Source organism: Actinia tenebrosa, unplaced genomic scaffold (genome assembly GCF_029948245.1).
Source record: "Actinia tenebrosa isolate PJP-AT-01 unplaced genomic scaffold, QUT_ActTen_1.0 PGA_scaffold1__47_contigs__length_23844297, whole genome shotgun sequence".
NCBI lineage: Eukaryota > Metazoa > Cnidaria > Anthozoa > Actiniaria > Actiniidae > Actinia > Actinia tenebrosa.
The window spans coordinates 13,032,842-13,047,767 of record NW_028292578.1 but is presented as its reverse complement, the minus strand read 5'-3'; the positions used below and the strand labels follow the sequence as shown (position 1 = coordinate 13,047,767).

Sequence of the window (14,926 nt, the reverse complement as noted above, 5' to 3'; positions counted from 1 at the left end):
CATACCGCTAGTTCCGCATTATCAAGGCGGTGCGAATACTATCTTTACTTATCCCCAGTCGAGAACACCTCGGGCGCCTGACGACGATAAGCCACCAGTAATACACAAGGATAAGATCAACCCCTCATCTTCTTCAGGAGTACCACTCCAATAGCGACGACCAAGATCCAAGTGTTGTTGCCCACGAACTTCAACAGTTCTCCGCCAGCCCTAAGTGCCAAGGAAACAACCGAACCCAGCAGCCCAGGCAAGCCGGCTGCCATCTTTTTTCCCAAGTCCGTTAGTCCATTGCCTAATTTCTTTACGCCCGCGCCTGTAGCCTTAAGCGCGGATAGGATAACTCCTACTACGGTGCTAATAGCGACCGCAAACGCCAGCGGAACGCCATACTTCAAAAGGGCTCTTTTTACCTTTTCCTTGGTGGTAAGCCCCAGCTCTTTTTCCAGGTTTTCCTTTTGAGCCCGCAATTCCGCAAGGCGTATTTCAAGGGCCTCCACTTCCTTTTGAGCTGCTTCCCTTTCTTCCTCGGTACGAGTTTGGTCCTCGATTACTTCTTGCTGCCGCTCTATTTGCCCCTCCAGGTCTTCGATAGCCTGATCTCTTTGCCGGATTTGCTCCTCTTTAGTGTTGATTTCGGCAACCAACTGCCGCCGTTCCTCCAAAGAGCCGGATATGGTGATATGCAAGTTTTTAGCTTCCTCTTTTGTCAGGTCTAACTCCTGTAAGGTGAGGTCGAAAGCCCTTTGGGCTTGGTCTCTATCGCGTAGGGCATTGTCTCTTTGTCCTCTAATTTCTATTATTCTTTGAGTTTTGTCATCAACTTCTCTCTTTTGAGCATCGAGAAGTAGTCGGTTTTGCCTCATGTAATCTGCCTCCCTTTCTTCCAACGTTTCTTGCAGTTCCTCGACGCGTTTTTCTAACGCAACCTTTTCATTCAAGGCTGCCAACCTTTCTAACGCGCTTCGGGTAGCTAGTTGAAAGCCTTTTAATCTTGCCACGTCACCCCTAACTTCACCATTGTCGTCGAAAAGGGGTTGCGGTTTCGTCCAGCGGTCTTTGTCAGGAAATCTCAAGTCTTGGACGCTTATGAGGACTTTGTTTCCGCGTTCTGTGAGCCTTACGTCGTCGGCCTCGAAGTGGGAATAGCGCTGCGTTAGCTCTTGCGTTGCCCACTCTACGGTTTCCCGCGCGGTTGCTCCCTGCTCACCCATGTTTCGAAGTTCTATGTACTCGGGGGCGGACTTACCCGGGTTCTTTTCGTGCCACATGCGATTCAAGGAGGTCTTGAAGCTTTTCCACCTACTGCCGTACGTGTTTTCTAGGGCCATGTCGTAGATTAGGGGGTCGGTTTCCGCGCCTTTAGTCCATGCGTCGTATTCTTCGTCGTTAATGTCGACTTGACCTTCTTCGGTAAGGGGATCAAAATCACCTTCTACTTCCATTATATATGATAAGCTCAAAGTTAAACCCCAACGTATTACCTAAGCAGGTTGGCGGACTGAAAGCAGAACGCACCTTTCACCGGGTTACATTCACGCCTTCTAGCGCTAAGCCAGGTGAGACGCTGTATGTAGGCGTACCCCGCCTAACGGATAACCTAGTATTGGTTCCTGGTACCCTGGCGCTAAGGTTTAACCTAGCAATACAGCCAGATACCGCAGACGCGCGTTACGTCGTCAATAATGCAGGTAGAAACCTTGTTTCCAAAATACGCGTAAAGTTCGCCGGGGAATCCTTGCTGGACTTAAACAGGTATGATTTGTATACCACGTACAAAGACTTATGGTTGACTGCATTTGACCGCGCGCAAAGGATAGAGCAGGGAATAGCAAGCGCAGCCATACGCAAAGTAAGAAGCGCAACCTCTGGCGCCTCAGGAGAAGACGAAATAAAGACTGCTTATGGTACTAAATATGTCGTTCCATTAGATTTCGAAATTATCACGAACCACGGTGCATACTACCCAAGGCAGCTAAGCGAACTGCAGTTCGAAGTGACCCTAGCAGATACTACGAACGTCCTGCAAGGAAAAGATGTAAGTTCATCAGCTGTGGATCCTTATTTCATCAAGAACTTGGAGCTGCAGTACGAGACGGTACACAGCGAAGAGCTGGCTCGTAGCGCTGGCATGGAATACAGCGCTGGGAAGGCTTTCCTTTACGATCACGTCGTGATGTACAAGACCTTTAGCTTCACGAACAACGTCAAAGAGGTCATCAACCAAAGCATTAACCTACCCAGACGCAGCCTTACAGGGATAATGTTGCTGTTCGCAAAGACATACACGGCAGGATTGCGTGACTCTGAGGCATTCTTTAATCCTAACATCACTAACGTAGGCGTTAGCATTAACGGAGTACCTAATAAGGTTTACTCACAAGGGATAAAGCCTGAGGACATGTACCGGGAAGTCGCGCGTAAGTTTGGCGATCAAATTAGTCCAAAGGAATTCTTTAAGGATAAGTACGCGCTGTGGATCGACATGCGCACGACAAACGACGAAGACCTACATGGTCAGGGATTGCGGCTGGTAAATACCCAGGACGGTATTACGTTGGAGATCAAGCGCACCAAACATGCCAGCGACACTACTAAGATCAACGCGTATATCTTCGTAGTCTCAGACGCGCAACTGAGCGTAGAAATGAATCAGCTAAAGAGCGTTGCGTATTGATGCGCTGCGCTCCCTCATCCAAAAAAAAAAAAGAATGAAATATCCCTTACGTATATAATGCTTCGCGTATTTGAAAACAATGAAACTAAACTGCAATGCATAGTGCAAGGCGATAAACTTTATTTCAAAGCAAAGGAAGTGGCGGCTGCGTTGGGTTACGAGCGTCCAAAAGATGCAATTAAGGCGCATGTTTGCGATAAATACAAGGTAAAGCTTAGCGAACTTAGAGTGGAGGTGAATCGCCTCCCCTCTCATTCACAGCCTAATTCCCTGTACGTAACTGAATCTGGGTTGTATCAGTTGATATTTAGCTCTAAGATGCCAACGGCAGAGACATTCCAGGATTGGGTCTTAGAGGAAGTTCTCCCTACCCTCAGGAAAACAGGTAAATATGCAATGGACAAACGCTTTGACAGTCCTAACAAGTTGGTATTCAAAATAGAAAATGAATTTGACCTGCATAAGAAGGTCGTAAACTACATACGTCGATTCCACCCTATCCTACTGCTCGCACCACGTCTTGGAGAACTACAGGACTCAGCTAGCAAAAGGATAGTATGTTGGCAGAAAGGGTATCAGGCGGGGCAACCCGACATCTTAGTCCTTAATGCACATAAAAAACATAATGGGTTATGCCTGGAGTTGAAGACGCCTAAGGGTAACGGCGTATTATCCTCAAAACAAGAGGCGTTACTCACACAATACGAGGCAAATGGTTACCTAACCATGGTGTGCAACGATTACGACCTTATATGTAGGGAGATCGACCATTACGCGGAAGGCATTCGTGTACCTTGTCCTTGGTGTGTTAAGGCTTTTAAGACGCAGGAGGCGTTAAGGACTCACCAAAGAATATTTCATAGATATAATGATAGTTGAACAGACACACTGGCGTAATCTGACCGTTGGTCAAACTTACAAAATAAAAAATTATGTCATGTTTGAAGATATCAACCGATTGAGGTTAATCTTGATGCATGACAATGAAGAGTGCACTTTATGGGCACCTGACTGCGTGCGGTATGTCCTTCAAGGTGAGGAATACACACACGTAAGAAGTTATGGTAAAGTGAATGGTCGATGGAAGTTTGACATCGAACGCCGCACCGACGCTAATCCATTATGTGATTAGTCATCCTCATGGGCGGTTAAGTATTGGTCTGCTATGTCGGACCTCATTTTTTCTGTCATGTAATTAGTATGGTAAATTAAGGCTCCTCCTGCGAACGCTGCGATGTAAGGTAACATCATATATTATTCATTTTTCCATGCTTTTCTTACAGCAAGGTAATGGTCTAAGGGCTTGGGTCCGTCGTACAGGCAACACCAAATATGTTGACCGCTACGTATACAGCCACATCGGTTGCAAATGCCGTCCCAGTGTTCCCTGTATTCCCATCTCACGCCCTCAACGTCGTCAAAGCATACGAAGGTCTGGTCTATTTCCTTCTTACGTCGCGTGAGCACCCGGGAGGTTTCGTGGGGACAACAACGTTCGGCTAAGTCTCCGTGGGTTTCACAGACGACATCTTCGAGGTGGTAACGACGACAGCGGTATTTATGCCAGTTCTCCTCGAAGTGAGGTTCATCGCAACGGAGACAACGGTCTTTGAGGCAGACTCTGTTCTCGCGGTGATATCGTAGGGCCTGTACAGTGGACAGTTCCTTACCGCAGTCACCGCAAAGGGTACTTACGGTCTTCTGACAGACTTTCTTGGAAAGATGGTATTGCAGTCGCTGCTTGCTACTAAAAGGTCTATCACATTGCACGCACTTCATTATATATACCTTATTTTTTATTGTTATTTTGTTAAATGCTGCAAAGAGGTCTCAAGTAAGGATCTATCTTTTATTGTTATTTTGTTAAGCCCCCATTAAAAGATGAGGTATCATTCTTTCTCATTGTTGAAACCAGCAAAAAGATAATCATGTTAACCATTCTTCGATCGTGATGATTTAACAAAATAACAATAAAAGATAGACCCTTACTTGAGACCTCTTTGCAGCATTTAACAAAATAACGATAAAAAAAGAAAGACCTATGCTAATTCCTCTTGCTGGGGCTTAGTAAGATCTTCTTTGCGACCTCTTACTCTTCTCGAACGTCGTCTAAAGTCCTTTGTGCTTTAGTATCCGCGGGACACCAATGTCCAACGAAGTCTTCTTCAGAGAATACCTTATTACAGTGACAGCAGCTGTGTTTCTTACGAGGCGTCGGAGGGGTAACGATGATGCAGTCAGCAGGTAGTTCGCACGTAATGCAGTCCATATATCTATGGGGGATATCGAATGAAGTCCTTAATGGACTCCTTAGCCCAGCCCGCCATTGTCAAAAGCGCGCCAAACCGTTCTGCACGCTTCAGACCACACATTTCATCGTACAATTCCTGTACGCGCTCTTTTAACCGGTCTATCTCTTCCCTTTGCATTTCTATGGTGTCTCTTTTATCCTTTGCGTCGGCGGTAATCCTTCTTACTGCTTCCACTGGTTCCATCTATATATGAACCCAGATCACATGCCTTGTAACGCTCTGATAGTAGGACCCACCGGCTGTGGAAAGACCCAATTCGTCGTGGAGCAGCTATTAGGACCCTTTAGATACCGCTTTGACTACATAGTGCTGCTTTGTCCCACCTACGTGAATAACCGCACCTGGGAAGGCATAGGAGTGAAAGATGACGACTTCTTCGTAGATATCTTAGATCCTAACGAGTTATCCAGCCATTTGAAGTTCTGGCACAAGCAATTCCCTAAAGATACACAGACGCTCCTCATATTGGATGACATTGCCTGTGGGGACGACGTAAAAAGGCGCACCTCCGAATTAGTGAAGCTCGCCTTTAGCGGCAGACATGACAACATTAGCGTTTGGTTGCTTTCCCAGCAGCTTACCAGCGTCTCTAAGCCCTTTAGGGAAAACATAGGCTCTCTCGTAGTATTTTATACTCCGAGCAAGTCTGACCTGGAAACCATTTTAAGCGACTACGGCGGTGAGATAAGCAAGGAACAGCTGCACGAATACATGCGGCATTTAAAAACGCACCAACATTCCAAGATGATCTTCTCTTTGAGGTTTCCGTATGACGTTAACATATATGGACATTGAGCAGCTCATAGATGAAGTCCCCACACAGTTAGATGAAAGTAACCTCAAGGAACAACTTAACATTCTTGTGTCTTCTGGGAAGTGTAAAGAAATGATAGGTAAGGAACTTACCCATGAGCAGGTTAATAAGCTGTCAGAAGAGGAGGTTAAGAAGTTCCATAAGAGGTACGAGGCTGCCCTTGCAAGTAAGACCACGGACGCCGTAGCAGACTCCGCTATCCGACTTGCCACTAAATTGCTTGGACTTGCACTGCCCATAGACGACGTGGAGCAACTACAGAAGGACATAAGAGATGACTATGTCATATCCCAAGAACTTAAGATAACCTGTGGGTGGTTGTCTTTGAAGTGCGGTAAGTTAATGGCAGTCGCCTCTGTGGCACTTCACGTAGCTCAGCACGTCGACTTGAAGGAGGTACTAGGTTCCTTCGGAACATCTTGGAAGGACTTCAAGAAGAACAGAGACGTTGAAAAGGTCTTCCAGGCAGCACTTACTGAGGTACCTGATCAAGTCGCCTCAAGTACCTAGTCAAGTCGTTGTCAAGTCACCTCAAGTACTTAGTCAAGTCGTCCTTAAGTCATTCTCAAGTACTTAGTCAAGTCGTTGTCAAGTCACCTCAAGTACTTAGTCAAGTCGTCCTTAAGTCATTCTCAAGTACTTAGTCAAGTCGTTGTCAAGTCATTGCCAAGTCATTGTCAAGTCGTCATCAAGTTACTTGTCAAGTCCTTCAAGTCCCTTAATATAAGATGAGTGACACCGAAGAACAACCAGAAAAGGCTCCCGTAGAAGATACCAAGATTACCAAGGCTAAATCTCCGGGCAGAGTCGCTGCCGGAAAGAAGCTCGCGGAGATGAATAAAAAGAACAAAGCAAAGAAGGAGGAAAAGGTGGAGGAAAGAGAAGAGGAATCCTTTATCAATCCTGGGTACGTCATTGGCGCGTTAGGAGTCGCTATAGCAGCAGGCAGCCTCTACTTACAATGGCGGGCTACGAAGCCAAAAGTAAAGTGGGAGGCCGCAACATATCACGCACCTGTGGAGGTTAGAAAAAGTAAGATCCCTGAAATGGAATAACCTTCTCGCTTTGTAATATAATGTCGACCGCGTTGTTGAAAACTGTTGAAGAGGCAGCTATCATTACTTCTATTGTTGCGGGTATTGGTTGGGTAGGTAAGAAAGTGCTCAAAGAAGACTTTACTGAAGACCCAAGCAAGAGCTTCGCTAACTTTGCTAAGATGACCGCTGCCGTAGGCGGGGCTATCATGCTAAAGGATTACCTACGGAAGGAAAAGTACCTACCTAATGTATAATGGTTAGCTTAGTCGCAGGTGGAGTCATTGCAGCTTTAGCATTCACTGGAGCTAATTATGGCGGTCAATATTTGGATAGATTAGTCAGAGGCGACAAAAGCGGTGCCGCCGAAAGGAAGAGACACGACTTAGCGCTGGAGAAATATCAAAGGGACGTTGCAGCTTGGAATGAAAAAAGACAAGCTTACAGGGATTGGTTGGATAAGAACTACCAAGACAAAATGCAGGCAGACAAGAACTTCGAAAACACAGACTACGCCTTCAAACTTTATGCGCAAGCACACCCCGACTTTAGAATGAAAAAGCCTCAGTTCAAGAATTACTACCAGCCTTCTAAGAAACAAAAAGACAATGAATTGGTCTTTGTAGGAGTCGCAGGGCTGGCGGGAGGCGTGGCCTTGGCGTATCTAATATAATGATCGTCTTTTTGGAAAGCGACAAGAATGACTTTACCACGTATTTGAACCCTCCCATCAAAGCCTGTAAGGTTCGGTTGGTTAGTTGCTCTTTGTATAATTCTTGGTATAATTTAATTAATGGCTTTGTCATCGGAACTTCCGGCACCAAACCAAAAATACCAGATTCCCATTACACCCCAATAACACTGGCTAAGGAGCTAGCGAAGCATGGATACACTCTTACCACAGGATTGCCCCATGAAATGACATTCAAGAAAAATAATGGGAGCGCCAATCTAAAGGACAGTTCATTGGTAGAACTCCTGGGCCTTACTAGTACCACGATAAATAGCGGCAGTACATATGATGTGAAATGGAAAGTCGCATCCTCTTATGAAGTCTATTGCGACTTGGTCCATAGTTACAACAATGGAGAAAAGTCTTCTCTTATGTCCAAGTTTCTGCCCCAAGGTAATCCATTTGACCCAGTAGAATACACTCCCATTTCTTTGAGCTATGACTTGTCTAATTTGGTAGAAAGCATAAACATCACCATTAAAGTGGACGGAAAGACGGTGGATTTTAACGGACGTAAGATCAATCTTGTTTTGGAATTCATATAATGGGCCGCGTAGAGGACAAACTTAAAAGGATTTACTATGGGCCGGAAGGCTATTGGAGAGGAGCGTCAGCTATCAAGAAACTCGCGACCGCGGCCAGGGTATCAGACGAAACGGCTAAGAACTGGTTGAAAAAACAAACCCTCTGGCAGGTTTATCTTCCCGTGCCTAAGTACATTCCCAGGCCCAGCTTCACCGTAAATACCCCTAATGAAGTTCATCAGGCGGATTTGCTTTTCTTGCCGCACGATAAGGTGAGAAAGAAGACCTATAGGTACGCTTTGACCGTAGTTGATATCGCAAGCAGATATAAGGACGCCGAACCTATAACCAGCAAGGATTCTGGGGAAGTCGCAGAAGCCCTAGGTAGGGTTTATAAGCGCGTCTTGAAATGGCCTAAGCTGCTGCAAGTGGATGCGGGGACGGAGTTTATGGGCGTGGTTACCAAGACCCTGAAAGACCACGACACTAAGATTAGAAGAGCTAAAGCAGAGTACCACAGGGGTCAGAGCATTGTCGAAAGATTCAATAAGACCCTGGCCGAGCGTCTCTTTGGATACCAGTATTGGAAAGAGCTGGAAGATCCCTCCAAACGCAATAGGGAATGGACTCAGAGGCTCCCCCAGGTCGTCGCAGCTTCGAACAACGAGGCGGCCAGGGCTACGGGAATGAAACCCAGGGATGCCATAAAAAAGAAACACGTGGAACACAAGTCCTTCATCAGAAGTTCGAGGGCGGTCTTCCCCCATGAAAAGAAATTAGGTAATGTCACGGTTCGATATCTCTATGAGCCGGGTGAATTAGAAGGAGGATCCAAAAGAGCTACGGATCCTAATTGGTCTTTGGAAACTTACCAGATCCGAAGTGCGATAGCTAAGAAGGGTCAGCCCATCTTGTATTATCTTCATGATGGTCCCACGCGTGGGTTCGTCAAAGAAGAACTGCTTATCGTTTGATGTCCGAATGCTATCGTATGCACTCCGTCATCACACATCCATCGCTTACCGTCAAATGCAGACAGTGACACCTTCTCCTGCGTGACGTTATGTATCTGATGACCATAGCTGCGCAGGCTGTTCATCTTATGCCGCTGTTCCTTGCGTGTTCGTAATACGTTGAGGTAGGACTCGTGCGTAATGTCCTTCTTAACCACGTACTTTTTTACGCCTTTAGCTTTCTTTTCTACGCCGTCTAACTTTAGCACGCTGTACATCTTTGGTTTCAGACCCACGTATTCCACGATGGGTTTTCCTAACATTTCGTCTTTCATCTTCCCAATTACCTTCTTATTCTTCGCAGAGTAAAGGAAGTGCTCCTTCGGGTAACCGCTGGTGTCGTACTCGTCTATGTCGGGGAGGCAGTCTTTGTAAACGTCTTCCGTTTGCACTTCTAGAATTAGGGAGTCGGTGTCTGTGTACAGGAGGCGACAGCGGTCTCCGTACTTTGGCTTAAGCTTATCGTAGTAGAACTCGTACATAAGCAGCTTCGATAGATCCAGCACCGTAAAGCCTGTGTAAACGGGCTTGTTTAGTAAGAGGTTTGCCCTTTTCATGTGAATCACGTAGAAGTTCAGCATTTCTACGTATCTAACGAAGCCTGGCTGTGACACGTATGCTTCTGCTTCCTCTTTGGTGCTGACTATTTTTACGCTTACGCGCTTGCGGATGTTCTCCATTGTCTTTCCGAACACGCTGTTGTTCATCAGTTTGAAGAGGTTTTTCTCGAAGTCATTTTTCGCTGCGGTACGCTTTTGCGTGTTAAAGTCAATGTAGGGGCGCATCCAGGGTTCCTGCGTGAATTTTAGGACTCTGTGGATCTTCTCTACGCGCATTCCGTGTCGCACGTAGAACTGCAGGTTGCGGTAGTGTACCACATACTTCTTCTTATCCATCAGGTTCATAGTTAGTTTCCTGTACGGTTTGTAACCAGGGCACATTTGCTTTTGCAGCGGACTTAGCTGCTTAAATGGTATCTCTATCGCTTCTGGTGCTACGGGGAACTCATTGTGTTCGTCGTGCAGGTGCTCTGGGTACTCCAGATCCACTTCTAAGACGTAACCCTTGTCTTCCTCCTTTCCTACCTGCATGTAGAAGTCTATCGGCTTCACTGGATCCCATTCGAAGTCTCTCACAGGTAGGTACTGTGACATTGCCCAACCATAAAGGTTATTCGCATCCAGGTAGTAAATGTATGTGGTTGGTTTCTCTGGGTCGTGCTCTACTAAGGGGTTGTTTGCGCGGGCGTAACGTCGGCTGGGTCCGCATACGCCGCCACGAATACCGTCTTCCATAAACCGATACATGTCGTACTCCGTTAGGAGATCCAACTGCGCATTTGTCTTCTTTAACAAAGCACTCCAGCTGAGCCCAGGAGCCGTGTAGAAATTAGCGGGATCCAATCCGTAATATTCCATAGCCATCTTTCTGAAGCTTTGGAAAACATCTGCGAGCAGCACTACGTCAGACCTTAGGTAGATGTCGTGGTAGTCCCCCATGTTCTCACAGGAGTACTTTTCCCACACGTCTAACGCATGCTGGTACTCCTCATCCTTTATACCAGACTCGTTTAGGGTGCTGTAGAAGCGATCTTTGGGTTGTAGGGGTTCTTTGAATCGATCCCAGGAGTCCATGTATTCGTATGGGTAGACTCCTTTCCTTTCCGCGCCGTATTGACTGGAAATGGGAAAGTTGGTGTTATACTTTACGAGGTTTGCTAAGGAGTCCGCCATAAACTGCTGCGAATCTAAGAACTTTAGCTTACCCACAGTTACGGACATGTAGCGCTCTTTGTTGTTGGGTATGCATTTGACGTCGGAGCCGTCTGTTCCTTGTAGTAGCAAATGGGAGTCGTAACCGCGGAGGTTGTGAAAGAACACCGGAATCTCCATGTCTGGATTTACTTCGAAGTTTATATTGCATTTCCAATGAGCCGCTCCTCTGTATTTACCCGTGATGTGGCAGTGATCCCTAACGTTATCCACATAGAAATCCTCAACAAATGCTTTGTGACAGTGAATGCAGTGCGTGGAGGGCTTTCCCGGCTTCTCACCTTTCTTAGCATACTTCCCGCATTTAAAATGAGCTTCTCCTAGATACTTTCCATCTTCATCCCACGCTTTCTTGGCTCGTCTTCCAAACTGAAGAAGCGTATGTTGGCAAATGTGGCATTTTTTTGCCTTGTTAAAAGCCTCCTGGTTCTCTTTGGTAAATTCCATCTTCTTTGGACGTCTTAATTGTTCTCTTATCTCCCCCTCCTCTTCTCGCAATGCTTCTAGAAACTCATTAGCTGCGTTCTTACCTCGGTAAATCACAGGAGGGTTTGCTTTACCATCTGATCTGACTACTATGTAACCAAAGGAGCAGATCTCGTGTAATCCTACCTTATTCGTGGCGCCACGTTTCTGCTCTTCCTTAGTTATCAACGCTTCGAAGTCTGCATATATCACGTAAGGTACTTGCATCTGCTTTTGATGGTCTGCGTATGAAAGCTCTTTGTTGGTGGGCATCTGGATCCGTTGCGCCACTTCTTCGACTCCGCGGCAGATCTCATCGTGTTTCTTTAGGGTATTTAAGGATGTAAATGACAGCAAGCAGCAGTCGCAGAAGTACTTTTTGCCTTTGTGCTTAGTATGTCTGTAGAATAGTCTGCTAATGTGTTTAACCCATGAGTAGTGTCCGCCGTGGTAGAATAAATGTACGCGCTCTCCTTTACTTTTTGACAGAACTAACGGTACTATCGTCTGCTCTCTGACTCCGTAAACGTTAATTGCTAGATCGTTTATTTCCTCAAATATGGGGATGTCTATCAACTGCATGGGAAATTCCACACCATCCCACTCTAAATCGTCTGTGGGATACTTACTTGTCCTACAGGGATCCTTCTCTGCTGGATACAGTGCAGACCTGATTGCCCACATAAAGCATCGATTGTCTTCATTCTTCACGTTTACAATAGCCTTCTTCCTTTCTACCCACGTTGGTAGCGGTACGTAACTCCCCCCTCGTATGGGTACGTACCTGGCTATACTTATCTCTATTCCTTCAACCTCCTCTACTGTCCAACCCGATCCTTCTTTCGTGTAGTTAGACAGCGACTCCATTATTGCTTCTAAGGCTTCACTGAGTGACCTATCCAGATTCGTGGATTCTAATATCACTAACGACTTTGATCGCAACATTGCTGTCGTCATTACCTCGTCTTTTGACAAACTTACTTCTACCATTATGCTCGCTTTCAGGGCTCCTAATTCTTCTATACCTTTTCGGAGAGTCCTTTTAACCTTCCTTTCTGACTGACGCCAAAACTGTCTAACGTCAATCTCACCGTTACCGGGTATTGACACCGTGCTGAAGTTGCTTTGGGATTCCATCTATATAATAGGAAATATTTTATACCTAATACCAAGCACTTTTTAGGTCGTCGTAGTCGTACTCACAGTCCTGACAATGCCAAAACAATTTAACCTTAGTCTCAAACTTCTTACCACATCCACAATCATAACTGCTCATACACTTCGTCTTCATTTTCAAATGCTTTTTCAAATCCGCTTCTTTCTTAAAAGTTCTCTTACAATCTTCGCACTCCATATATAGACTAACATATTTGCGCTGTTGCCCCCAACCACACTTGGAGTGGGTTGTTTCCGTAGGTGGATTTTTGACGCGGGTCTTACCCCGTGTTGAGATTGCGCTGGAACCCCCATTCCCTATACTACTCAGGTAACACTGGAGTCTTAAATTTAATTGACCGCGATGTGACATATTTCCGCCTTGTTGTAAAACTCTTGTGTCCAAAATAGGTACCTTGTTGTATGTAGTCACTTGACTCAAATTCTTTTCAGCGCCAAATTATTTACTGTCATAGACTCACTATCTTATCATAAACGACAAATAACAGCTACAATGTAATATGTATCTAACAATACCGTGGGCGTTAAGGGAATAAAACGTTTCAGGCCTCCTTAAAATAGATCAATTCAGGATGGGCATCAATATTTGTTCAATAAAAAGACCACTTTGTTTAATTCAGGGCGACGCTTACAGAACTAGTACATTTACATTTAATATATAATCATCGATGAAATATCTAATTTTCCCTATTACTAAAAAGGGATATCTTTACGTGTGAAAATATAACCATTGGTAAGAATTCTTAGGAGTTGCATCAAATAGGGAAAAAAAATCACCTATACTGTATTTCATTGATACTTACATGTTAAACAGAATATTAACGCATTGAGATACGTATTTTATTTTCTCGTGTTAAGAACATTTTACTCGTTCGCTGCGCTCTCTCGTGAGATATCACCTCAAAACTAGAAGATAAAATCAGTATCTCCGCGCGGCCATCTAATATCGTCTATATTGTGGCATTGACATTAAAAGTTAAAAGATACGCATTCCTCTAAGATAAAGCACGTGTTCTTATGGAACACAATCAAAAGATAATATATTGCTTTCTGTATAACTGATTCATATTTTCTCCGATACTGAAGGTCCTTCTAATGGCTGGAGCTCATGGAGTGACTATGGCCCTTGTGACAGTAACTGCAGGAAGATTCGTCAAAGGTTTTGCTCGTCTTCAGATGTCTCCAACTGTCCAGGAGCTGATACATATGGTGTAGGGACAGAAAATGCCCAATGCAGTCCTAGTGAATGTCAGGGTAATCAAACGCATCCTATGGCGAACTCGTCGATACATTCTTATGATTCTTAATCTGCTTAACTATAACAAAAACAGGCTGTAAACGTCTAATAGAACAATTTAGATGTTAACTATTAATACCGTGTCTAGCCCAGGTCCCCTGCCTGTTGATATTTTCTCGTTAATTTTAGAAAAAAAGACGCGAAACTTTCTTGGACAGTTAAAAGTTATGATTTTCCCTCAAACAAGTTTTACTCAGAAACTATTTTTACACTGAGAAATAAGGTCATTCAGGTCTGTAAAAATAATCACTGATTTGTTTTGTACAAATTCTCTATAGTTGACTAAGGCGGCTTATTAATTAAGTTTGACTGGAGGGCGATGAATGGAGGTTGTCTTTTTGGATGATAATGCTGGCAGATTTTTCTTCAAGGCTTCATTGGAATTCTTATTCGTTTTGTTCTCCGCTATTTTTGCCATGTTTTTTGTCCAATTATTGATTATTTACTTGAAGGGATTTTGTAATTCCTATATAATTTGTATGCAGCTGTCATAGACGGTAGTTGGGGGCGTTGGTCATCATGGAGTCAGTGTAGTGCTACTTGTGGACAAGGAACTCACACAAGAACGAGGCAATGTAACGATCCCCCCACTCAAAATGGCGGTAAACCGTGTTCAGGAAACAGCAAAGAGACCAACGTTTGCAAGCAAAAAAGATGTGGTTTAGGTAAGACAATGTAATGTAATGAATTTAAAAAAGTAATGCAGGATAATAAACGAGAAATAAACGATGTTAATTAATAATAAACATTCTAAAATAGCTGTTATAAATCTTGCGTTCTGATTGGTTGGGAGTGATTATAACTGCACACATCAAGCGCTTTCTATTTCTTCAATAAAGGTATTTCCTCTCCCATCAGGTCCTGATGATTGCGAGTTCGAAATCGATATGTGCAGCTGGACTACCGACCAACAAAATAACTACCAGTGGTACCGTCAGCAAGGATCCACACCCAGCTCATCAACTGGTCCTGATGGTGATGCAACAAAACCTTTGAACGGAACAGGTTAGTGCATCCATATCCAAATGCTATGACGACACTGGAATTATCTTATCGTAAAGCTATTTGATTGATAACTTATCTTTTGTAAAACATACGCGATGCATAGCCTT

At 44.7% G+C, this 14,926-nt stretch overlaps 1 protein-coding gene across 1 annotated transcript in view; it reads left to right on the top strand.

Moving 5' to 3' along the window:
- Nucleotides 1-14,926, top strand: part of LOC116288656 (MAM and LDL-receptor class A domain-containing protein 1) — a 28,615-nt gene that overhangs the window by 8,753 nt on the left and 4,936 nt on the right. Inside the window, exons 7-9 of the mRNA XM_089033348.1 lie at nucleotides 13,604-13,771; nucleotides 14,300-14,479; nucleotides 14,673-14,819. Coding sequence (XP_088889474.1) covers nucleotides 13,604-13,771; nucleotides 14,300-14,479; nucleotides 14,673-14,819 — 495 coding nt within the window. The remainder of the gene's footprint in view (nucleotides 1-13,603; nucleotides 13,772-14,299; nucleotides 14,480-14,672; nucleotides 14,820-14,926) is intronic.